At 34.4% G+C, this 27,524-nt stretch overlaps 1 protein-coding gene across 4 annotated transcripts; it reads left to right on the top strand.

Moving 5' to 3' along the window:
* Positions 1 to 98: 98 nt before the first annotated feature.
* LOC148281829 (alpha-tocopherol transfer protein-like) lies at positions 99 to 23,500 on the top strand. 4 transcript variants are annotated; one of them, XM_088225970.1, is made up of 7 exons: positions 217 to 294; positions 1,570 to 1,704; positions 15,422 to 15,553; positions 16,717 to 16,873; positions 18,314 to 18,566; positions 20,534 to 20,747; positions 22,593 to 23,500. In XM_088225970.1, the coding sequence occupies exons 3-7, from the start codon at positions 15,433 to 15,435 to the stop codon at positions 22,736 to 22,738; spliced, it is 891 nt and encodes a 296-aa protein (XP_088082096.1). In that variant the 5' UTR covers positions 217 to 294; positions 1,570 to 1,704; positions 15,422 to 15,432; the 3' UTR covers positions 22,739 to 23,500. The 4 variants fall into 4 exon arrangements, with proteins under 4 accessions (XP_088082095.1, XP_088082098.1, XP_088082096.1 ...); XM_088225969.1 differs by lacking the exon at positions 1,570 to 1,704 and having other exon boundaries at positions 99 to 294; XM_088225972.1 differs by lacking the exons at positions 217 to 294; positions 1,570 to 1,704 and adding an exon at positions 117 to 137.
* The last annotated feature ends 4,024 nt before the right edge of the window (positions 23,501 to 27,524 follow it).

Raw genomic sequence — 27,524 nt, 5'->3', positions numbered from 1 at the left:
ATATTTTACATACACAAGCTTCCAACTTCCAAGCTTGTTTATTGTTTATAAAACCAGTTTCCTTCTTACGAATATACAAGCGGAGTTTCCTTAACTGTCCAGTCTGAATACCAGTTCGGATAAAAAACAGTAAATTGGTAAAATGTTTTTATTTTATTATAAAATTAACACACGGGCGAAGGTAAACATCCTTTTACATTCAGTTAAATTCTTTCCTTTGAACCGAGTGGTCAAATTCATTTCACTTTCGGATTATATTTTAAGATCGTGCCATTTTGATTCGCCCGCTACAAGGTAATCTTTGTTTTTAATTTTGTATAAAATTTCTTAGAATATGTCCATGAACTTGTAAATTTCTGAAACTGAACGATTTGGGTACGAAGGAAAAAATTGTCTTAAGGCAATATGCCCCGCCCTTATATGTATATTATTTATTTAACTTTTTGCAAGAAAAGTGATTTGCTTACGAATATTGATAAATCGAAAGTGATGGTTTTTGAAAAGGATGAAAATATAACTAAATGTGAGATCAGTGTGAACGGAGATATTCTGAATCAGGTAGAAGAATTTATGTATCTGGGAAGTATGTTTACTAGGGATGGAAAGACCGAGAAAGATATTGAAAGAAGGTTGAGTGCCGGGAACAGGGTGAACGGTGCACTTAAATCTACTTTGGCAAACAAATGTTTATCGCAGGAGGCTAAACTAGCAGTTCACAATGTAGTTCTAGTGGCAACTCTAATGTATGGGAGTGAAGTATAAAATTTAAAAAATGATGATGAAAGTATGTTGAATGCTGTCGAAATGCGATCCCTCAGGCGAATGTGTGGTAAAACGATAGGCGCACAAATGTCGAGATCCGTGAACTGTGAAAGGCTGAGATATGCACTATCGACAGAATCAAGAAAGGGGTGCTGCGTTGGTTTGGACATGTAGAGTGAATGGACAACGAAAGAGCGGCTAAAAGGATCTACGATGCGAATGTTGATGGATGCAGAAAACGAGGAAGGCCGAGAAAGACATGGCACGATCAAATCCATCAAATACTCGAAGATGGACATGTCAAAAGTAGGAATAATAGGCGTGCGTGCATGATAAGATGTATGAATGTAGAGGAAGCGAGGTCTGTACGCAAATATAGTGATATGGAGTTCTATCCTCTCTGCCTACCCCTACGAGGAAACGGCGTGGTGGTTTGTTTGTTGAACTTTTTGTATATTATTTTAATTGTACATTGGCGGGCTTATTGCCAAATGGCTATTTCTTCCAACCAACCAATGAAATAAAAGTTTTATTTTTATAATTCAAGTTAAAACATATTCAATAGAAAATAAAGATAAAAACATGCTAAAGATATTATATAAAAATATAAATAAATATATTTGCATATAAATTACCTTAAATCAATAGACTCAATCGGAAAAGGGAAAAAAGAGGAAAGAGGAAAGGAGAGATTAAGGAAGAGAAGGGTTATGTTTCTTCAGATTTATTGTATAAAGTGTATAAATAAATAAGAAAGTGGTAAAATATTTTCTGGACGATTGTTTTAGACTCGATGACTTATTTCAGGGAAATTGAATGAAAATAATCCGCCCTGTGGTCAAGTGATTGACACCTTTGCCTGCTATGCTCGTGGGCACGGATTCAATTCCTGGCGGATATGAAATATTGCTTTTAAATGCGCTTCTATACGGGATATCTTTGGTTAGTAAATTAAATTCATGTATTTAGTTATTTATTAATTTTTTTCGCATTATAAACAATAAAAAAAACAAATTAAGGTGACCTCACTGGGTACTGATCGATTAACTGGAGCTGGCGCGTTCGCAAAACCTACACAAACGCATTTAAAATCTACAGAATGTTGATTTTAAAAAGGTTTTATTAAATTGTAACCAAATATGCTAATTTTTTAAAATCCGTGTTTGATTAGAGTGGATCCGAATGGGTTAAGAAAATGACAGAATGTATTAATTTATTTTTACACAAGTAGATTTTTTATTTATAATAATATTTCGTGTTCATCATTTTCGACGAACTAAATAATAAAAGTCAACAGATGGAAGAGTTGAGGAAATGTTGATGTTCAAACATGGACAGAATGGTGAATGTTACACAGTGTGTAAAGTGGCCACTTAAACCAGCCAATGACAAGCCATACGCCCTGTAAATGCCTAGACTTCCATATTCCCTTCTCAAAAACGTTTTCCCTCTCTGTTGAAATAAATTTAAATATGAACAACTCCCTAGGGAGAAAATCCAGCCAGTCTGCAAGCATTTGGACATACTCAAACATTGTTGAAATAATAAGAAGACTAGTTTTCTACTAATTAAATAAATATACAAAAAAATCTTAACTGATTTTTTTGCTATAATCCAAAAGGGTTTTTAAAAAACATAGCACATTTGACTTAAATTGAATATCAAAGTTTTATAAATCAATATTCTTTATTATCTTATTACAACAGAGATGAAGAACATTTTAGAAAAGGTAATATAGAAGTCTAGGCATCTACAGGGCTTATGAACTGTCATGTCATAGGCTGGTTTAAGTGACCACTTTACTGTGTAACATTCACCATTCTGCCCCTGTTTGAACATCCACATTTCCTTACAGGCCAATGACAGGTCATTAGCCCTGTAAATGCCTAGACTTCCATATTCCCTTCTCAAACATGTTTTTCCTGTCTGTTGAAATAAATTTAAATACATGTATGTATTTGTATGAATAAATATTTCTAAAAAATATTTTTTAAACCAGCTAATAACAACAATATTTTGAGTTTGTCCAAATTTTTGTAGACAAGAACTGGATTCAACTCCCTGGGGAGCTGTTTATATTAACATATTACAACAGACATGAAGAACATTTAAGAGAAGGTAATATAGTATGTAGGTGAAATAATTCAATTGGATGAATCTCACCCGCATAAACAAAGGTTTCAGCTCTTTAACTTCACAAACATCAACAGATGAAAGAATTGAAGGAATATAGATGTTCAAATATAGGCAGAATGGTGAATGTTACACAGTGTGTAAAGTGGCCACTTAAACCAGCCATTGACAGGTCATAAGCCCTGTAGATGCCTAGACTTCTATATTACCTTCTCTTAAATGTTCTTCATGTCTGTTGTAATATGTCAGCTAATAACAGCCTACATTTTCATATTCCTTCTCAAAAATATTTTTTCTCTCTGTTGCAATTAATTCCGACCGTAGTTTCAATTAATACGCGTACTCAGTCTAGGGACAATGATGTATTGAAATGTAAAAGCACCTTTCAAACCAATATTTCATGTCGACCTTGCTAAGAATCAAACCCGGGACCTTTTTAGCAAGGTAGACGAACGCACCAGTAACTAGTTATTTCCACTAAGTTTCTCTTTTGGAATTTTTACACACCTTAAGCTCAATCACTATATTGTATCATTTTTTATAGTAAACGCCGATTTTTTGCCAATGAACTGTATTTGTTCACGAGGAAAACAAAAAACAAACCGACACGAGCCTTGACTTAGAGATTACACACGCGTTGACTTATGACTGCGATAACTTAAGCATGTTCATTATTGTTCATTGTGATCGCTCAAATTCGTAGAATGTTTTTAAACACGTCGATAGTTATTTGTGATTGGGCTACAGAGAAGTATTTGAGAGAGAGTGTCCAGAAAACAATGTTCAAATACCTATTAATCAAAATTCTCAGCTACCGCCTATAGATTCTAAAGAACATAATATTATTCCTCAATATCACGTGTCATGAGTCATGACTCATGGAGCCATCTATAGATAAGCTTGGAAAGTAAATAAAATTTTCAAATAAGATTTTTGGCAGCGTTCGAATTAGTAATGTGCAACGCACCCAAACATCGATATGTAAATTATATCGATTTGTCGATGATAGAATTTACTGGTAATCGGAAAAATACCCCTACCTCATAACGGGAAATTGGATTTGAAAAATGTTTTCTTACACGCCTTAAAATTAGAGCATTTAATTGTACGCTTAAGTTTATCTAAAATGTATGAAAAAAATAATGATTTTAATAAAAAATCAACCACATACTTTAAATGACGTTACAAGTTCTCCGCAACCCATGATAGAGTGTTGTGACAAATTTCTGGTTTCCGGGAAGCCAACTTACCAATCAGGACAATTAACTGAAGTGAACCCACTGGAATCACTACGTCCCGCGTGGAATAATTAAAAAAACATAAAACTTACGCTGCGCCTAAAACACTATTTCCCACTAAATACAAACCTCAGTTCAATGGAGCACAATGCGGGTGCTTAAGCTAGGGTTTCCTAGGACAGCGGTGCCCGTATTTTAACGACCGTAGTGAACGGTGATGCAGTGGACAGCCGTCGTAACGTCGACTAGAGAGTGGTTTCCTAGGGAAACGGTGTTAAATGGTGTTGATAACACCGTTTTCCTAGGAAAACACTCTCTAGTCACCGTTACGACGGCTGTCCACTGCATCACCGTTCACTACGGCCGTTAAAATACGGGCACCACTGTCCTAGGAAACCCTAGCTTTAGTGCCACATCTAGTATATACCAGGGGCGAATCGTCAAAACAAGCGATTGTGCACAGCTTACCATTATATTTGACTTTCGATAATAATGTTTTTTAGTAAATATGTCGATGCGAAAATAAATAAAATAATTGTTATTTAATATAAATCACCCCCACCGTTTATATCTTCCTACAAAAAAATATCTATGAAGTGCGCTCAGCCCGTTTTCAGTGAATGGTGAAACTAGCCAATTTCCTCGGCTTATTTCTCCATACAAAAAAGTACACTATATTTTACATATTTAACCCAAGTCAGCTTTTTTATTACTAAAACAAGCTTGCAGATTACAAATATTATTTAAAGATTCTCAATTTGGAAACTTGTATTTCGAAGATTATTAAGAAACATATATTAGAAGGACTATTTTTCTTTGATAGGATACCATTGAAATCGGATTGTGGTCCCGCGGCTAGTGTTTCGGACTCACGGATCAATGATCCGTGGTTCGAATCCCACTCTACCCCAACTTGATTTCCATTTTCTAATGGTGATTTATTTACAACTCGTTGAAAATGGCCCTCAAAATTAAATATTTGCGTAAATTATAAGAACACAAATATTTATTTTTCTTTAAAATAAATTTGAAAAATATATGTATTTTGTATCACATTATCACATAGAATATGTGGCTTTCGAAGTGGTCATTTTTGGCATTATTAACTTTTAAAGGAATCTGCCAGTGCTCGGTGTAGACAGTAAGTTACTGTTGAATGTCATTGTGGTATTTGTAAATAAACTTTAGTACAAGTATCGTATTAAAATATTGTAGAATAAAGATACGTATATCGCGTGGTTAGTAATAATTGTTTTTTGAGTTGATTTTCGCAGAACCACAGAAAAAATAACCATCATCATTCCCTTTCCGCACCTAATGGTGCATAGGCAACTGCATTGGTACACCAATCGCAGCGTATCTTGATATTTTTTGTTAAATGAAGGTAAGATGATCAGTCTTACGCTTCAAGTACCAGTGCAGGGACAATGAAATTTTTTGGTGTGAAAACACCCTTTTAAATAAATATTTCGTATCAGCCATGCCGGGAATCGAACTCGAGACCTCGTGCATAGTAGGCAAATGCGCTGACCATTACACCACGAGGTCGGCGACAGAAAAAATAGTCATTCATAATTATATTGCTTACATATTATGTACTTATATGTAGGTACAAATTAATGAACATTTTTTGTAGATTACCTATAAAATAAATCATGGCTTGTCACTGGTGTATATATCTTAGAGTAATAATACCCCCCCGCCTTTAGAGTCGCCCATACCACCAAAAACCATTCTATTATTTTCAATCACGAAGTTTGCTATAGTTTATAGCAATATAACGGGCCGTAGGTATTCAGGCCGACACTTGCAAGTGTAAACCAAAACCGTCCATCACACGTTTGTTGTTAAACCAAAAACCAAACTAAAAATTTATTCTATGCAGTAGAGCGATAGGGCTTCTCTATAAGCGTGCGAATTACTACTCTGAGGTAGACACATTTAATTTTATTTAACCCTCCCAGTACTAGAGTTAAAAATATTTTTTTGTTGCATTTAAAAATTTATTTCCAAAATAAAAACATGTAAGTATTTCAGGAATGACATTGTGGCTCAGGGGGCGTGAAATTAAGGCACCGAATACAAAAGGCATATATTACTGTTTTATATTTTATTATATAAAAAATGGTAAAAAAACAAATTAAATCAGCAAAAAAAAAAAAAAATACATAACTATAAATATTAAAAAAAAAAATTATTGTGAAGTTTACAAAAATATTGTTTTGTAAAGAATATATCTTTAGCTAGATGCATGCAAAAAATGGGGCAGATTGGGTTGGAAAATAACGAGATATGATTATTTTTCTTCGTATACCTGAAAATGACGCGGGTACTGAGAGGGTTATTCGTAAGACTGATTATCTTACCTTCATGTAACAAAAACGATCAAGATACGCTGCGATTGGTACACCATTGCAGTGCCCTATGCACCATTAGGAGCGGAAATGGAATGATGATGATGATTCATATATATATATATATCAATGATAGCAAGTAATTTAACAACGCGTTGTTGAACAATGTATCGATGTATCGAATAAATTACCGTTCCCTCGCATCCCTAGTTGTGTGATTGATCATGCTATTTTGGTTCTGTTTGGAAATAAAATTTCTATAATAGTGAACAAGTGTCAGATAGCCATTATTAGAAAACAAGTTTAAAGAAATATTATTAACTAGGAGTGATTTAATCTTAGAGTATATACATCTATACTCTAAGGATTTAATAGTGTAGTTGCGTTGTAACAAAAGCGCATGTTTTTCAAAACAATTGTGACAGTTGAAGTTTGGCGCCACCGCATCGCCATCTTGGAAATAATGTGCAAATAAGGTAAAAAGTTAGCCGCAAACTTACCTGTAAAACGGCCAAAAATTGAACTAACGACGCCATTCTGGATTTTTTATTTTTCGATTATTCCGTTGTCAAATTTCATTGTTTTCCTTATTTACTTTTGAAATAGCAGCTAGAATCCCGACCACCCATGCACTATGTAGCGGCAAGACGGGTTCTCATTGTATTGGTTTAATAATTGGTTTGAAAGTAATTAGTTTAATAATATAAAGTTTATTGGGGACATTATTATTGTAAACATTTTTGATTCCTTTGAAAACAAAACTATTTTGACCAAGACTTGTGTGGAATTTGGGAATTTTGATGTTATTTTAGTATCTGAGAGACTCATTCATCTCAAATTCGTTTATTTTTTGTAAATCTGTATAATATGATTTATTTTGTAAATAATCTCTCCTGTATGAACTTTAAATAATTTATATAGATTTTTCGCATTGAATGCTGAAAGTTTCTTTAAAATTACTTTCATAATTAATCTTTGTACTATTTTCATTATCATCATCATTCCCTTTCCGCGCCCAATGGTGCATAGGGCACTGCATTGGTACACCAATCGCAACGTATCTTGATCATTTTTGTTACGTGATGGTAAGATTATGAGTCGTAGCTTTAGGTTCCAGTCGTGGAACTATGAAATATTCTAGTGTAAAACACCCTTTAAAAATTGACCGTTACACCACGAGGCCGACTAAACTACTTGTGTAGATACTATTTAAGAGGGTTTAATTATATTGGGGTGTGCACCACCCTATTTAACATTCCACACATCATTTATTATTATTACTCGTTATAGGCAGACAGCCTTTGCTGATGCGCCTATATCTCGTGTACTGCCCTTTGTCCAAGTTCTTCTTCCTTCAAAAAAACATCCAAATAGTTTTTAAACTGGTTCACAGAGGTCCCAAATTCAATTCTGACGGGAAATTTCTCAAATATGCAATAAAATGGTAATTAATGGTTCGAAAAATTTAAAAATACCAAAACTTCAATATTTATTGTATAAAATACGTGTTTTATTAAAGAAATATAAATACATGATATATTTAAACTTACACTAAAAATATCAAAATTTAGCAAACAATCAAAATTATTATATAGATAAATCTACCAATTATTGTCAAAAAATGCATTTATCCAAGACGAAATTAAACTATTGATATTCCGTAAAATACACATGAACAAGTCATTCTTGTTCGAAGGTAAAAGTAATAAAAATATTTTTTTAAAACATGAAATGTTTGGTGCCTGAACTAGCATTTTTGGCAACATCGCATCGCGAACATTGTTGCCATATCGGTAATTGACTTGGTTTATGATGCTCCATTTATGTCTTAAGATTTTATGTAAGAAATAATTGGAATTAAAAATAGTGAATAAATATAACCCGATTTCCTGCTAGAATTCACTTTGAAACCTCAGTGTGGTTGTCCGAAATGAAATGGACAACTAGGCTAGGCAATTTATTCCAGTCTGAAACTACCCAGCTGGAAAGGAAGTTTATCTTGGGATTGAGTCGGAATTGGGGACGACAGAGCTTCCAGCTATGACCCCGTAAATTTGTGTTCTTCCAATGATTTGATTTCCAATGACCTAGTGCTTTTAATTTACCGTGGTGAGGCATCCTTTAGAGTAATTTGGGGATTTTTGTAGCACATCTTTGGACTTTTGCCAATAGCTCTTAAAATACAATAAAAGTAAAATGGGGACTCCATATTTTTATTTATTTATTTATTTATTATATTGAAAACATATTATACATAATTATATACAATATTCCCAAGGAGTTTTTTAAAAAAAAACTCATTTAGGGACACACAGATAATAATTTTTTTAGAGACGTTTTTAAATTTTAAACTATAATATTATTTAACAAAAGCAGAAAAATTAAAATTATGATATACTACAAATTAAAAAGGGTATGAAAAATACTTGAAAATAACAGAATAAACAGAATACTAGGCATGGAAATAAATTCAAAATAATGTTTACATTATGCAATCTGGGAAAGAAAATTGAAAAAGTTTAAAAATTACATGGATGTATATATACATACTGAACTAGTACAAAATAAAATCATTTTTTTTAATTAACAAAATATGCGCACACCCAATACAGGTTAATTTTTTTTATCAAAAACGTTGAAAAAATTGAAATTATGTATACAAGCCAAAAAAAGTATATAAAAAGAAAAAAAAACACAAATAACATTTAAATAGTATTAAAAATTACATATACAAGCAAAAACGGTGAAATATTAAAAGGTATATGTTCAAGATGCGCATTCTCTATAAACTAACATTATTTATTCAAAGTACTTCTGGAAAAAATAATTCTTCAATTCGCACGTCCTGTTTCTATATTTTGAAATAGGTACTTTAAATTTTTGTGGCAATTTATTAAATTCCTTGAAACCTATGTATTGTAAAGATCTAGTACCAAACTTCGTAGACTTCACAGATCCAATATATATATTGTTTTTTGATCGAGTACTGTACCGATGGATGTCTCCAATGAAAGCTGGCTTTATGTTACTGTGCATTGAGTCGAGAGTAGTATTAATGATAGTGTCAGTTATCTCGAAATAGGAAAGCATGCTAAAAGGCATGATTTTTGTTTCAAAATAAATGTCCCTTACATGAGTATCATACGGTAGGTGAAACACATTTCTGATCGCTCTATTCTGAATAATCTGCACCTCAGAAATTTTGCTCTTAGTTGCAAAACCCCAAACACAGCATAGGTATGATAAATGCGAATGGACCATAGAAAAATAGATTGCTCGAAGCAGCGAAACTGGAAGCATTCTCTGAAATCTGTACAGTATTCCAGCTACAGGGACAATCTTTCCTTTCACGCGCTCAACATGTTCATTCCAAGTAAGCTGCGAGTCCACTAACAGTCCCAAGTACTTAGTGCTATTTTTTTTCTCCAGACGATCAACACCAATAAAGACATCAATAGATTCATTACTCTTGTTTCCAAATAGAAGGTAGTGAGTCTTTTTTGCATTCAAGCTCAATTTATTTAAACGCAGCCATTCCGCCATATGATATCCATATTCCAATAAAGGTCTTTAGGTCTTGTGTATTTTAAGAAATATATCTGGAGTAATATTTAGAATACCTTTTTGATAAAGTCCATATACCACACACCGCATTTGTAGATACGTTATATTGTAATTTGCGTTTACAAATTTATGTTTTGAATCTTGTCGGGAATTAAGTCCAGGGCCTAGTTTATAATGGGAAGATAAGGACGTCATACCTTCACCATGACGGTATAGTTGAAGATAAATTATCTCGAGCGATTATGAAGATACACTACCGATCCCCCCATCATCAAGCTTTGATGTAAGTACATCGGTTTGTACCGACGGGTCTAGTATCCCTCGATACATATATCTACTCATTGAGCAATTTTTTTTATTTTTTTATTTTTTTTATTTTTTATTTATTAATAAAACATATAAGACATGAATATCATGATATTATATTCCCAGGAGTTGTACGAGAAAACTCATTTGGGACGGTACATAAAAAAATAGTACATTTCTTGTAACAATACATAGCATACATTTAAACAATAAAAATGTAAACAAATTTTAACAATCTATGAACTTAATATTAAAAAAGGAAAGAAAACATTTAAACAATCTGTGAACTTAATATTAAAGAAGAAAATAAAAACATTCAAACAATCTGTGAACTTAATATTAAAAAAGAAAAGAAAAACATTTAAACATTCTGTGAAATTAATATTAAAAAAGAAAATAAAAACATTTAAACATTCTGAATTTACGATTTATTTACATTTTTAATCGTTCTGAGGTTGGCACTTTTTTCTTAAAAGCCCATTAAAAGTATGATAGAGAAACAAGTCAATTTTGAAGTCGATTTAAATCCGATATAACTGTCAGTTTTGAAAACGAGCGGCTAGGTTCAAAAAATAATATCGCTAGATTCTGCTCTATAAACATTTTTGAGTATCTAGGTGTAAAAAAATTTGCCACTATAAAAAATAAAGAAATAATTATGATGTTTCCATCTGTTTTACTATATTTCTGAGTGTACGTATCGAGGTGTTAAAGGAGCCGGCTTTTTAATTCATCGGTAGATAAATACAGACGAAAGTTAAGCATACCGTCTTGGTAATTGTCAAAAGTCATATAAAAATTATGTTGAAGCGAGCATTTTTGGATTGAATTGGGATTCATTGGAGTTTATAATTGCTTTGAAGTAGGCACTTTTTATCAAAGAAGCTTTTTTAAAAATATAAATGAGAACTATTTTAAATTTAAAAGAAGTAAGGAACGCGGACTAAATTTTTGGGGTCATTCATTGGCTGCATTCGATCAATGGTCGAGATGAAAATAGGTAGAACATACCGAGGCAGATACAGATAGTACAGAAGTAAAGTTTAGCGTCTCGATTTTGTACGGATGAAGATAGCGTTCATAATCGAGACTCTGGGCTGGCATTCTGAACGCAAAAGTGCGCGTAGAAAACGCATTTTAACGCGTATTCACGTACTAAATACACGATCTCGCGCGCAATTCCGTTCAGAATACCAGCCCAGGCCATGTTTAGTAAGCAAATGCGCTAACCACTACACCACGAGTTGAATAAATAAATAACATATGAAACCTTGATATTATCTTCTGAAGATTCCCGTTTCCTTACTCGCGTCAACCTGTTTTTGAAGGTTGTTCTTTCGTACGAATATAATTATGTAGATATCTCTAAGGCAAAAATACATACACTGGTTTTATCATCACCGGGCCTCGATTATAAACGCTATCATCATCTGCACATATCGAGACGGTATACTTAACTTCTGTGCTATCTGTATCTACCTCAGTATGTTCTACCTTCTTGTCATCTTGACATCATATAATCGAATTCAACCAATGAACCCCAAAAATGTAGTCCGCGTTCTTAATTCATTAAAATTAAAAATAGTTCTCATTTATTTTTTAAATAGGTTTCTGTGATAAAAAGTGCCAATTTCAAAGCGATTATAAATTTCAATTAATCAAAATTCAAGCCAAAAATGCTCGCTTGAAAATTCAAGACGGTACGCATAACGATCGTCTGTATTTACCTACCGATGGATTACAAAGCCGGCTCCTTTAACTTCTCGATACGTACACTCAGAAAATAGTGAAACAGATGTAAAAAATATTTTTATTTTTTATTTTTTGTGGCAACATTTTTTACGCCTAAATACTCCTATATGTTAATAAAGCAGAATCTAGCAACATTATTTTTTGCATCTAGCCGCTCGTTTTCAACACTGACAGTTATGTCTGAATTTAATTCTACTACAGAATTTACTTACTTCTCACTCATATTTTTAATAGGCTTTTAAGAAAAAAAGTGCCAACCTCAGAACGATTGAAATTTTAAATAAATCGTAATTAAAGGAAAAATTTCCAGTTGGAACAAAATTTTTGTCACTTTTCATGCGTAGATAAACGTATCGAGGGGTCCTAACCTGTCGGTGCAAACCGATGTACTTACATCAAAACTTGATGGAGGGGGGGAGGATCAGTGGTATCTTCGTAATCGGTCAGGAGAATGTTATCTTCAACTATGATGTCATACTGAAGCTATGTCACTTTAGTGCGTAGATATGTGTACCGTGACGTACGCTTCTCCTTGTTTCATATCGATGTACCTACCCAAAACTAGAAGGTGGGTTTCGGTAGTGTATCTTCGTAATCGCTCGAGAGAATTAATCTTTAACTATACCGTCATGGTGAAGGTATGACATCCATATCTTCCCATCACAATCGAGGCCCTGGGCCCTGATTTCAATAAGAGGTTAACATTTATGTTCAATTTTCTACAAAGTAAAATTAAGTTTTCTGTATGAAAGCAGAATATGCATACAATATTTTCTTCTAAACATGTTTAAGTATAGGTTACCGACGAAGATACTTAAATGTTCATGCAAATATATTCATTTTCGTACACAAATTTCGGTTTTTCTTTATAGACAGTCGAAGAATAACTTTTCATTATAATCGGGGCCCTAAAGCCTTAACAGCTGCAAATATAAATTACATTGTAACTGTAACGAAGCCGGCCTTGTGGTGTAATGATCAGCACGTTTGCCTACCATGCAAGAGATCTCGGGTTCGATTCCCGACGTGGTTGGTATGAAATGTATTTCACTGCTATGTAATTATTTTTTTTTTGAATACTCTGTTTTACCTCTCATATACAGAGTGTTCTTTAAACCCTGTCACATCCAAAAACCACAATGATCAGTATGGGCAAAAACACATATTAGCATATTTAAAAATATTTAGAGCGAAGAAAATTCGTTAAATTAAATATTGGTAAAAAAACAAATGGTTGTTTACTTTTGCAGAGGAGAAGCGTGGGGGCGCCGTCGTGCGGTTGACGGTGTATCATACCCCCCTCTCCCCTCCTCTTTTCTCCCCTGCAGAAGTAATAAACCATTTGTTTTTTTTCTATATTTTATTTTGTAAGATTTCAGTCGTTCTAAAAAATTATTTTAATGTGCCAATATGTCTTCTTGCTCATACTGATCATCGTGGTTTCGGATGTGACAGGGTTTAAAGAACACCCTGTATATTGTAAAAAAACAAAAAAAAATAACTAAATAAAAAAAATATATATTTATATAAAAGGGTGTTTACACTCCAGAATATTTCACAGTCCGTAGACTGGTATTCGAAGCAAAAGACTGATCATCTTACCTCCATGTAACAAAAATGATCAAGATACGCTGCATTTGGTGTACCTATGTAGTGCCGTATGCACCATTAGGTGGAAAGGGAATGATGATGATGATTGGAGCTTAGAGCCCTCAATTTCCTTCGAGTACCTATTAGAAAACTCCAAAATTGATGTAGTCAAGTCCATCAGAGATTTAGGAGTTGTTTTGGACTATAAACTGACATACAACGAGCATATAGATAATACAGTAAATAAATCACTGAAATTACTTGGCTTCATTAACAGAATATCCTCTGATTTTACTAATGTCCGTACAATCAAAACTCTTTATTGCTCAACTGTTCGCCCTCTTCTAGAATATGCCCCCTAGAATAGTGGTCTGGTCTCCATTATGTCAATCGCATAAATCACATTGAATCAGTCCAACATCGCTTGCTTCAAAAAATAGCGTGGATGCTCGGACTAGAGAGAGATAATTATTCTTATGCTGAAAGAGTCAATGTTAAATATTTCTAGTCTACAAAAACGTAGAACTAATATTGACTCCATATATATGTTCGGCATACTAAATGGTATAATCGATGTTCCATCATTACTGGGACAAGTAAAATTCAATATTCCGACTCGTAGATTGAGAAACAATGAAGTACTGTTCATCGATCAGCATAGAACAAACTATGGCCTAAATTCTCCAATGACCCGCCTTTGTCGTATTGTTAACTCAAGACAAGATCTGGACTTTTTTGGTTCAAGTTTACAACGATTTAAACGAGCACTAAATAAATAGTCCAGATCTTGTCTCGATGTCCCTTATGTTTGTCAATGCTTCTTTCTTTTTTAAAAATGTTTTAAACTATTCTTTTATTGTAATATTTAAACCTTATAAATTGTATACATGGACAATGTCCGTTAATAAATAAATACCAAAAATACATTAACCGAATTGAATCTATACAATCAAAATTTATATTGTATCGCAATTTTAGACGGTTGACTCTGAATACAGGCCCAGATAAATCTACAAACTTACCTAAACTACAAACTCTCCAAACTCGCAGGAACATGGCTGACGCCATTTTTATATATAAAACTTCAAATAACATGATAAATTGCCCTAAGATTCTATTACTTATTAATTTTAGAGCCCCAGCAACGCGGACAAGAAACCAACCTGTATTTAAAATTTCTAAATGTTCCACTAAATCTTTTCATAATTTTGTTAATAGAACCTGCAATATGTGTAATCAGAAATTAAAGTGTATTGATATTAACAATATTTTGAGTTTGTCCAAATTTTTGTAGACAAGGACTGGATTCAACTCCCTGGGGAGCTGTTTATATTAACATATTACAACAGAGATGAAGAACATTTAAGAGAAGGTAATATAGAAGTCCAGGCATCTACAGGGCTTACGACCTGTCAATGACTGGTTTAAGTGGCCACTTATGCAAATAAAAATGATGACGCAATGAAAAACTAGTCAGGGTATTAATTAAATCATTCACGAATTAAACTACTCAGATCTTTTGAAATCATCTGAGACTGATGGCAGCTTTTCATCCCTTGCTTGTGACCGTGACTTCCAAATCTCCGAAGATCTGAGACTACCTACCCCTTCATCTTTTGACAGTGGTCAGCAAGCTCTCTTAGTTCATGATGCTTAAAACCAACCCTGCGCTGTACAGCAACCTTGCATGCATAACTTATTTGTACATTTTTCTCTTCGCAGATTTATCAGAAATGGCGATCACTCTTAAAACTGCCGAAGAAGAATACAGGAAAAATCCTGATATTAAACGAGAGGATATTGCGCATCTAAAAGAATGGATTGAAAACCAACCACATCTACCAAATTTAGATGGTAAGTAGTAATCTATAATATGAATACTCTAGAATTGAATGATTGCGTCTATCCTTATGCCCGCGCCCAGGAATTTAAGCCTATGACACGCGCTTTTATCCCTATACATTTTTTCGCATATTGCTATCCTACTCGTACAACATAGTTACGTATGTGGAGTCCATAGTCCATAACCGATGACACACACGTGTTAAATTAGTTCACCTGAAGTAGATAATGACCGACGATGCAATGTCATCATTTTCTATCGAATCCAATACATTCGTATAATGCAACTCTTATAGTATTGCACGTTGAACCGGGAGCATTGTTCTGCAGTACATTCACATCGTTTTTATTATGAAGAAATTAACTACAAAGGAACGTCGTCTAGAAAGAGACCACAGGACGCAACGCCAGTCAGTCAGCCCAACAAGTTCAGTTTACTCCAGTCTCGCTTGACGAAGTCACTCAACTCCAGCTTTTAGTTCAAGCGCAGTCTCTTCAACTCAGCATATTAGGCAAACGTAAAAAAAAACATTAAATAATCATTTACTAATAAAGTAAATCAACATTGTTGAATAATTAATACTAAGATTTATAATTAATAAGTCGGGCAAATAAATCGACTACCCTGGCAATACTAATAAAATGTCTACTTCGTTTTATTTAACAATCTGACAGACCTAAAATAATCGAATTCTTGAATAATATTATTTGTGAATTCACTACTTACACGTGAAATGTGATCCCACCTTATTCCTTTTTAATCCCAGCAATACTTTGAAACTTACAAACGACAAACGACGCAACACGGCGTAATTGAAGTTAATCGGCAGTTGCGTACTAAGCAACGTCTACAGAGTAACTAATGGCCAAAACGTAAAACTGTTCATTTATGAGTAGTTTGGTCAGATTCAGTTTGATGCGCGTACGCGGTTTCTGGACTTTTATAATGCTATGCTTTATACACAATACAACTTTTGTTCACTATGCTATTTAATTTCCCATCTACTTTTGTTCACTATGACCGCTAATTTGCCACCTACTTTTGTTCACTCTAGCCGCTAATTTGCCACCTACTTTTGTTCACTCTAGCCGCTAATTTGCCACCTACTTTTGTTCACTATAGCCGCTATTTTGCATACTTTTTACTCACTAATTGTAATATTTTTGATTTTCAGAAGTGACATTGATAGTATTCTACCATAGCTGCCGCAACGATATGGAATTCACCAAGTCAGTTATAGACCTCAATTTGAGCCTAAGGACTCAGTTTGGATACGTCTTCAAGGATCGAGATCCGACTCAGAAGAAAAACCTGGCCTTCCACAATATAGCGTAATCTAATTTAATAACCGGGCAACCGGTAACAAGACAGACACGACAAAGATACAAATACAACAAAATAAAATAATTTAACTACTGTACAACTTACCCTAATTGACTCCTACGGCTGAACTTTACGAAAAAACACACCTGGGGTGGTATTCTGAATCTTCTCTACCTCTTAGAGAGTGGTTAATTTGAAGTTTTTTATTTTTTGGATGTGACAACACTTTGCTTCATATAATGGCCACCCTAATTATTAAACATTTATGTTGTATAAAACTATTTAAAAAGCGAAAAAAAATACGGTTGGTCAATTCAGCCTTATTAAGTGTTTTGGGCAATGCTAAGGGTCATTTTTTAAATATGTTTTTTTAGTTATATTGAGAACATTACAGAGTATCCAATTTATTCTCAACACATTACAAAATATACACATCAGATTTATTAAATTAAATAGAGAGAAAAAACATGTAAAATGGACGTACATTTTACAATTTGGAAATTGCCTTCCTAAGAGAAATTCCACTGTCATGAAATATATCGACATCCGAAATATATCGAAATAACTAGCCAACTAGCCCCGCTATTTACGGCATATTTGCAATGTTGTCAGAACTGTTTTTTTCCAAACTAAGGTTGAACAACCTAACGGGACAATTCTCTGTCTTTCAAAAATCCTTTTTACATTTTTTTTTGCATCACAACAGGCCAGGAGGCCTAATTACAGTGGTGAATTACATCACAGAGCACCCAGGCTTGAGAAGAATCACATTTTAATTTTTGTGTTCTCACCGGGAATCGAACCCGGAACCTTCCGTGCGTGAATCAAGCGTCTTGACCACTACACCACGGAGGCCGCCTTGACGACAGAGCTCAAATTTGGAGATAGGATAGAGAGAGAATAACGGGGCTAGTTGATATATCGTACCTACGCATAGGAATTAACTCGTTACAGTGTGACAAAGTGAATGCCGATTCAATCAATCAAAATGTGTATGTTTAAACATAGGCAAAGAGCCCAAAGTAATAAGGCGCCACCGCTTTAGAGTCACCCATTCGGACAAAAATCATTTCAGGATTATCAATCACGAAGTTAGCTATAGTTTACAGCAAAACAATGGGCCGTAGGTACCCAGGTCGAGAATCGCAAGCGCAGCGCGAAACCGTCCGTTACAAGCTTGTTGTTATACCAAAAACCAAACCAAAAAATCTTAACGCTTTCGCTCCTTAGAGCGTTGCTTACAAAAGAGCGAAATACCGTCTGTACAGCTGTAGTGATTTATAGCTCTGAACAAATAGCGGTAAATTTGACTATGAATCCCAACAGCTTCACTTTCTTATATTTGTAAAATTACTCTGTCTATGTTTATCATAAAACACTGTTTCAACAACCCTAAAATACCCAACAAAGCTTGATGATCATCCAACTTATTGCTGTTTGAACTCCAGGTTATTCGCTCCTCTCCCAGAGCAGACACCGGAAGGCTTTCAAGTCTTCTACTGCGCTCTGCTGGACTACTCTCCCAGCAACTTCAACCTGGAGCAGTCCGTAAAGAACTTCGTCCTGATGTGTGACCTCTTCCAGTACGAGAATGGCACTCTGCCCGGGATTATTATCATCATCAACCTCCACAAGGTGGTGTTTGGACATATCACCAAGCTGAGCATCTCCACTGTGAGGGATGTCCTGTTCTACCTCCAAGTATGTGCTGATTTTGATCTATGCCATATTTTCGTGGGGTCAGAAAATCTACCTGGGACCTTAAAATAGAAAACAAAAATAATGGGCAGATGAGATTGATAAACCAGGGACCAAAATTGTACTATTAATTATCTAGTATTTACCAGACAAATCTAAACAAAAGACTCAGACAACCATACAAAAATACGCTTAAAATATTATCATTAACAACAGAATATGAATTTAAGAAAGAAAACATATTCCTGTTCTTCTTTTTCTTCTTCTTCAGCCTTATTCTCTCCACTGCTGGATAAAGGCCTCTTCCAAACGTCCCCATTCCTTCCTATCACCTGATTTAATCATTCACGTTTTACCGGCTAAAGAGGCAATGTCATTGACCTATTTTTTTCTGTGGCCTTCCAACACTTTTTTTACTTGACCATGGTCTCCGCTTTATTATTCTGGGTGTCCACCTGCCATCATTTTGCTTTGCCAAGTCTCCTGCCCACTGCCATTTCAATTTTGCTGCACGATCCATGATATCCACGACTCCGGTTCGGCGCCTTATTTCTTAATTTCTTATTCTGTCTCTTAAACATACACCGAGCATCTGTCTTTCCATGGATCGTTGCGTGCATTTTAATTTCTGGCTACGTTTCTGTGTTACAGACTTGGTTTCTAGTCTGTATGTTGTCACCGGCAGTATGCAAGATTCAAAGACTTGTCTTTTTAAGCATATTGGGACTTCTTTATTTTCTAAAATATATTTTAGTTTGCCACTAGTAACTGGTAACTCCGCTGTCTGGTTATCTTTACCAAGTTTGATTTTGTGTCCTAGAAATATGTTTTCATCAACCACTTCGATTTTATTATTGTTAATGAAAATATTTCTCCCTGTTGGACTCATAATCTTTGTTTTATGAATATTCATTTCCAAACCAATCGTCTTTCAAGCCTTTTGTAGTTCCATTATTTATTTATTTTTACTTTTGCGTTTTTCAAAAATTGCTCTCATATTTATATAATGTACCTCCAAAGATGGCGGGTAAAATTTACGCTTTTTTAAATGGTAGTAGTTTTCATACAATTTGTCAAAAAAACACAACGATGGAGACACGCCGATGGTAAATATCTATGGTGTGTAAAATCACTGCTCTAGTGCTATAATCCAGGATGAAGATACAGAAATAGGTTTATATGAAGAAATGCACCAAACCGCGTTTCCTCTTGAAAACTGTTTTAGGGTATGTGGAGGGAAAGCTTTCAAGATCCAAAGTCAAATTAAGTCTATTTATTTGGTCTATGTTGGACACGAAAATGTATAAAACTAAACAGTTCAGCGCTCTTTAGCTCAATCACAAATAACTATCGACGTGCTTAAAAACATGCTAAGCATTTAAGCGATCACAATAAACAGTAATGAACTTGCTTAAATTATCGCAGTCATAAGTCAACGCGTGTGTAATCTTTAAGTCAACGCTCGTGTTGGTTTATTTATTGTTTTCCTCGAAAATAAATACAGTTCATCATTGGCGAAAAATCGGCGTTTACTATAAAAAAAAATACAATATATTGCATTTGCAAAATAGTAAGGAGTATCTTATACAAACAAGTGAAAATTAAATTACAATTACTATGGCGACTGCTTTTCTTGACATTTGGCTTGCCAACCGCCGGCTAAATGCAATAAATAGCATAATAAATGAAAATAGCAGTTTTGGAATATTTTCCATATTTACACAGGTGAAATTCAAATATGTGATTGCGCAGCAGGATTATACGCCGCGAAACGTAAATATTTTGATATTTAATATTAGGTGTTCACGGATGATCCATTGTGATCGCGAATACTTACGACAAACAACCATGGTGAGAAATAGTTATCACGTCGCTTATTAGCACGTCGATAGTTATTTGTGATTGGGTTACTGATTTGGGTCTGATATGGATCTCTATCCCTAGATATTTTTTTTTCTTTCTCTATTTAGGAAGCCATGCCAGTTAGGCTGAAGGGAGTCCACTTTATGAACGCCCCCGTGTTCATGGACAAGATCTTGGCTCTGCTGAAGCCGTTCATGAAGAAGCAGCTGACGGAGATACTCTACGTGCACTCCAACCTGACCACGATGGACCCCTTCGTACCGAGGAACTGCCTGCCCACGGAAGCCGGTGGTGGAACATATACTCTAGAGAAACTAAGAGGTAATATTATTAGGGAGACTTCTCGACATTTCAATATACGCACATGGGTTTAATGCTGGACCGCGATTATAAAGGCAATCTTTTTTTTAAGCCAATCAACAGGGTTATGAAAGCCCTAACAGATTGGCATTATTGAGTAAATATTATTTAACAATGTTTGATTATGTCCAAATGCTTGCAGACTGGCTGGATTTCCTCCCTAGGGAGTTGTTCATATTAAAATTAATTTCAACAGAGAGGGAAAACAGTTTTGAGAAGGGAATATGGAAGTCCAGGCATCTACAGGACATATGACCTGTCATTGGCTGGTTTAAGTGGTCACTTTACACACCGTGTAACATTCACCATTCTGCCCATGTTTGAACATCCACATTTCCTCAACCACTTAAACTAGCCAATGACAGGTCATAAGCCCTGTAAATGCCTAGACTTCCATATTCCCTTCTCAAAACTGTTTTCCCTCTCTGTTGAAATAAATTTAAATATTATTTAACTTAACCTTTCCCTTACTGTCCTAAAAACCACCGCGCGTTACAGTGTTGTGTAGTCACTACAGATTAAAAAAATAAGAGATTTAAAAAAGGAAAAATGGAATATTTATAGAAAATGGCTTTAATTAACCAAAATTTTATTCAAAGATAATAATATTTCAAATCTAACTGCTGAAAACATTAAAAAACCATTGGGTATCGCTAACGACTCGGGCGAAACGTGCACCCGCGCCAACTTTCCGAGAGCTACTAAGTGGCTATACAGGGTGTTCTTTAAACCCTGTCACATTTGAAACCACGATGATCAGTATGGGCAAGAAGACATATTAGCATATTAAAAAAAATATTTAGAACGAACATTTTAAAAAAAAAGAGAATGTTTAAAAAAAACAAATGGTTGCGTACTTCTGCAGGGGAGAAGCGAGGGGGGCGCCGCGTGTACTTGACGGTATATCAGACTCTCCCCTCCTCGTTTCTCCCCTGCAGAAGTAAGCAACCGTTTGTTTTTTTAGTAGAGTAGCTCATATTAGAGTATTCCCTGCCAATCCCACCAAACACACAGCAACACCTTCCTGGCCGTCAGTCCTGGCTTGGCCACGGTCTGGGCCGCTGCGTTGGCTTTCGACCACGATCTCTGTCGCTTGACTTTGTCTTACGTGACCCACTTTTCATAACCAGTCACCATCTGCTTCACAAATTGGTCGCTTTTGTTGCGATTCAGCAGCGATTCGCAGATGGTAATTCGGTCCATGAGGTTTTTTTGCGGCAGCTCGTGTGGCGCCCAACATCGAGCTGTTTTTTTAATTCAGCCTTCTGCAAATGGTTCAAAACGGTTTAAAGATCGATATTCAGCTCTTAGACGATGCTACGATTGTTAACATGACAGTTTATCTCGATATAATTGTCATGATTTTATCGACATTTTCGACGACAGGCCAGCCAGAGCGTGGTGCATCATTCACCTCCTCTCGAACCACTGTTGTGCAGCACGAACCAAAAGAGTATCGGCCCCGTTTCGACGCGTTTTTCCCTTTCAGATAGTAAAAATGTAAAATATAGCGAATTTTTTACTTTGAGACCTCCATACTCGACGCTCGATAGTTCACGACTGAAACGACTAAACGCAATATTGTCCGAAAAGCGTTTGTAGTATACACTCACACCTTTACAACGCCGTATCGTATGATCCGATGTGACTAATAATGAACGAGATATATTTAGTTGAAATCGTGAAATACGAAATGACTTTTTTCCCAACCTGTTTAAACGAGTATGTACTCAATGAAGCAATAGCAAAGCATTGCCGGGATCAGCTTGTCACAAATAAATTATATAAATGTATTTTTTTTTTCAGCTATCAACCTTGATCGGTTGACTGTGAACAGACAGCTGCTGATCGACGAGGAGACGAAAAACAGGGTCAAGGAGTCTCTGAGGCCGGCGAAATCGAAGAGCGGATCGCGCATTGCGGAATCCTTCAGGAAGCTTGATATAGACTAAAGGTGCCTTCGCTCGGGATTTGTCGTCGACACGTGACGATCGTCATAAACAAACAAAAACTATTGGAAATATCACATACTAAGAATATCGTTAAAAACATGCGAAATGGATTTTAAAAAATATGTATTGTAGGGAAATGTTTTCATACATAATTTTAAAAATAAAATTGTTAAAAAACATGTCATTACAAAAACGCAACATGTTTAGCCTTGATGATTGTGACGTCAAGGTTCGTGACAATGTTCTATTTAAATTTAAACGGTCAGAAACAAAGTTCAAAACTTAACCGAATAGTGACGTTTTCGCGGTAATTTAAAATTATAAATGTTTTTTTTAGCCACTAAAAAGCACACATTTTTTCGTATATTTTTTAAGTTTATTTAGTTTTCGGGTCGACAAAATATTTTTTAAACTCTTGTGTGGCTGTGGTGTCACACTAGTCGACATACAATACAAGACTTAATATATCTCTCTTATTTTTTAAATGATGAATTCGTATTTTTTGTTATCTTCAAATGGACATTTTCACACCCGATTTGGGAAGCAAAATTTGTATAACTATGCTAAATATTAATATAAAAATAGAAAGAAGAAGAACAAATAAAAGTCTTTTAATCAAACCAATCAATGAAAAAATAGTTTTTTATATTTTACTGATCTGGGCACGAGTTTGTTGAACACTACGAAAATTCAAGATTGGCAGAGACACAGTAGTACCGATATTATTATAAAGATTCACAATACTAGCAACAAAAAACAAAACGTACCCGAATAGCGACAGGCCGTTGCAAGCTAACTGACGCAAGAGGACTGTGATTCCCTACAGATTACCTTGAGGCAAACGATGTGCCACTGTCCGACTTCCCCTGCCATGTCCAAAGCCACTCCGTTCTCCGGTATTTCGTAGACCCCTATTAATTTTAAACTGTAAAAAAAGGTGATAAGACTCTATTATTGAGCGTATCTGTGGCCTGTTTCTGTAACTAATTTGTTTCGTAAATTCATTCGTATCGTATGACAGGGAACGAGAGCGAAATACGATTTTGATTGCGTTGGAGTGAGTTGGATATATGACGAGCGAACGAACTTACGAAACGAATTTGTAACAAAATAAGCCACTGGTAGCCACTGAGCTGGTATTCCAAACGAAATTATAGCGCGGTATAGCGCGTTTTTACGTACTAAATACGGATTATAGCGCGCTGTAAACGCGTTCGGAATACCACCCCAGGCGACAAACGACGGTCGCCAATATCGAGCATGTCGTAAAATTTGACGATCGTCGAAAATCGACCATGGCGCAACATTTCAAGATCGTCAAATTATCTAAATATATTTGACGATCGTCAAAATACATGCGCCGATATTTGACAATCGTCAAAATACGAGCATGCGCCGATATTTGACGATCGTCAAAAATCGGTCACGTCACGATATTTAACGATTGTAAAAAATAAAGCATGTGGCGGTGTTCAACCATCGTCAAAAAATGATTATTTCGCGACATTTCGTTCACGAAATTCTAAAACCACATATATGCAAAATGTCAATTTTACGCGAGAGACAAAAAACAGAATCAACCATGTATTAGTTTTAATTTTAGTATTATACTTAGTAAAACTTATTTTCTAGCGCTTTATAAATTACTTGAGTTAAAATATAATTTGTACATTGTAATAAGAATTTTTTCTCGAAGAAATAGATTTTTGTAAAATATGGCTAACCGCGACGTCATATAAATGACGTCACGGTGTCTTGCATTTTGCCAGGAATAAAATATTTCTAACATTACAATTTTTTATTTCAAATAATATGAGGACTGTATAGAATTAAAAATAGTCCAGAAACCGCATACGCGCATCAAACAGTAGACGACTAAACTACTCTTAAAATAGAAGTTTTACGTTTTGACGTTTTGCAGTCGTCGCTCAGTACGCAACTCCCGATTTTAATTCAACTATGCCATGTTGTGTCGTTTGTAAGTGTAGAAATACTGCTGGGATCTTAAAGAGACAGGATGGGATCACATTTCATGTATAAATAGCAAATGCACATGTAAGTAGCAAATGCATTGCTTAAAAGTGTAATTATTTTTCCATGTGTCAGATTGTCGAAGAAATCAAAATGGACATTCGTTAGTGTGGCCAGGGTAGTAATTTTTTTTCCCAACTTTGATCATCTAATGAAAAAATAAATAAAAATTGGACCTCGGATTAAAACAACGCCGTGGTGGAAATTTGACTGACATTATCTTTAAAGCATCAAATATTATTTGACACTACATAAAAATATCCGCTTTATGCAAAATTCATTAATTAAATTACTCTTTTGAAATGACGCTTTACTTGTCTACTCTGTTGTCTCAATCAATGTTTCCGCGTGTACAATAAAATTTTAGAGAAATTAACAATTGCTTTTAAAAAAATATAATTACCTTACACTTGTGTTATGATTATATTTTTTGCGATCTGGCAACATTACACGGCGACTTCACGCATGCGCGTGGTGAAAGTGGGGGAATTTTTGGACACAGTCCGATGTATCTAAATATGATTCTACGCTCTTTCTGAATTATAATTAATTCTATGGATGGCTGATTGTAAAAATATTTTTACCAATAGTCTGCCTCGTCAATCAAAAGAAATATGACATGCTGAAAAAGTTTCATGCTACCTGCAGTGCGATACTGAACGCTCTCTAGGGGGTACAGAGAGCATTGCTAGCACGTAATTAGTACGTGAATTACTTCTGCTTCTTAAGTCATCGGTTGGTGTAAGCGGCTACTTCTCCAATTTTGTAATATTTATCATTCTGCCTATGTTTGACCATCGATTCAATCATCTGTTGATTTTTGTGAAGTTAAAGAGCTGAAGCCTTTTTTGATGCTGATGAAATTAATCTGACTGAATTTGTTGCAACAGAGAGGGAAAATTTTTTTAAGAAGGGAGTATTGCAGTCTAAGCATTTACAGGGCTTATGACCTGTCATTGGCTGATTTAAGTGGCCACTTTACACACTGTGTAACATTCACCATTCTGCCTACATTTAAACATCCACATTTCCTCAATTCGTTGATTTTTGTGAAGTAAAAGAAACCTTTATCATGTGGGTGAGATTCATCGGGCTGAACGTAGGAAAACTATTTTTATACTTGTTTAATCAAAATTTTCTTAGAATGTCCAAATGTTTGTAGACAGGCTGGATTAAACTTACCGTTATTAAAAGAAGTATAAAAAATTAAAAAATGTTTTCAGGCGTTGCCTAGTAGGTGAAATGGTTCAGCCGGATGAATCTCACCCGCGTGATAAAGGTTTCAGCTCTTTTACTTCACAAAAGTCAACAGATGAAAGAGTTGAGGAAACGTGGATGTATAAACATGAGCATAATGGTGAATGTTACAGTGTGTAAAGTGGCCTCTTCATCCAGCCAATGACAGGTCACAACACTGTCAATGCCTAGACTTCCATATTACCTTCTCAAAAAAGATATCCCTCTCTGTTGCGACAATTTTTTTTCATAATAACTCCCTAGGGAGGAAATCTAGCATGTCTACAAACATTTGGACATTCTCAAAACATTGATGTTTAATCTGACCTGATTATTTTCTATTTCAGTTAAATATTTTTATGTTTTTATGAATTATAAGGAATAATAAATTGTTTAAAATTTTAATAAAAATGACAGATTTGTTTACTTCGGTCCAGATGTAATGATATGTTTACCTCGATCATACTAAGACTTACCGATGCAGTCATTAAAATACTCATCTCAATGTAATTAATAATGATTGAAAAAATAGCACTTAAGATTTTATAATATCATTTAATGTTATTGATGGCCTTCTATTGTTCCCGAGAAATTAATTGTTTTATCGCGTTTTGTAAAGAAGAGATCGTTCATCTTTTTTTAATAATAATATTCAAATACGTTAGTTATGTAAATGTTCAACAATGATTTGAGTTTGTCCAAATTTTTGTAGACAATGACTGGATTCGATCCCCTGGGGAGCTGTTAATATTAACTATCAAAGTTCTTTAATTTATTTTTCATTTTCATTTACATTTAGAACATTACAGAGTATCATATTCATATTCAATACGTTAAAAAATATACACATCAGATTGATTAAATAGAAAAAAAAAGTCATGTAAAATGAACATATATATATTTTTTTATTATCATATTATATTACATAGGTACATAAAATTATAATTTATACAATGTTGCTTTGATTTTCTAACTAGGATTATTTACCCCGTTTTAAGACAGTAAAAAAAATATGAAAAACAATAATCAATATAAAAAACAATTTTAAAGCTAGTGGACATAGTGAAAATTATAGTAAAAAATGTTGTAAAAACATGGTAAAAAGCGTAGTAAAAACAAAGTAAATATGTAGTAAAAAGGTAGTAAAAATTTGAAAAAAACGTAGTAAAACATGTAGTAAAAAATGAAGTAAAAATGTAGTATGAACAAAGTAAAAAACGTGGTAAAAAGAAAGTAAAAATGTAGTAAAAACGTAGTAAAAATGAAGTAAAAACATAGTAAAAAACGTAGTAAAAATAAAGTAAAAATATAGTAAAAACAAAGTAAAAAACGTAGTTAAAACAAAGTAAAAAATATATTAAAAAATATAGGAAAACTAAACTAAAAAATGTAGTAAAAATATAGTAAAAAATCAAGTAAAAATAGAGTAAAAAATGTAGTAAAGAAAGTAGTAAAAACATAGTAATAAATCTAGTGAAAACATAGTAAAAAACGTAACAAAAATAAAAAATAAATAATT

This window comes from Micrasema longulum, unplaced genomic scaffold (assembly GCF_059751315.1).
Source record: "Micrasema longulum isolate JH-2025_06_02 unplaced genomic scaffold, ASM5975131v1 h1tg000403l, whole genome shotgun sequence".
In the NCBI taxonomy this organism is placed as follows: Eukaryota; Metazoa; Arthropoda; class Insecta; order Trichoptera; family Brachycentridae; genus Micrasema; species Micrasema longulum.
This window is presented reverse-complemented; position numbering and strand designations above follow the sequence as displayed.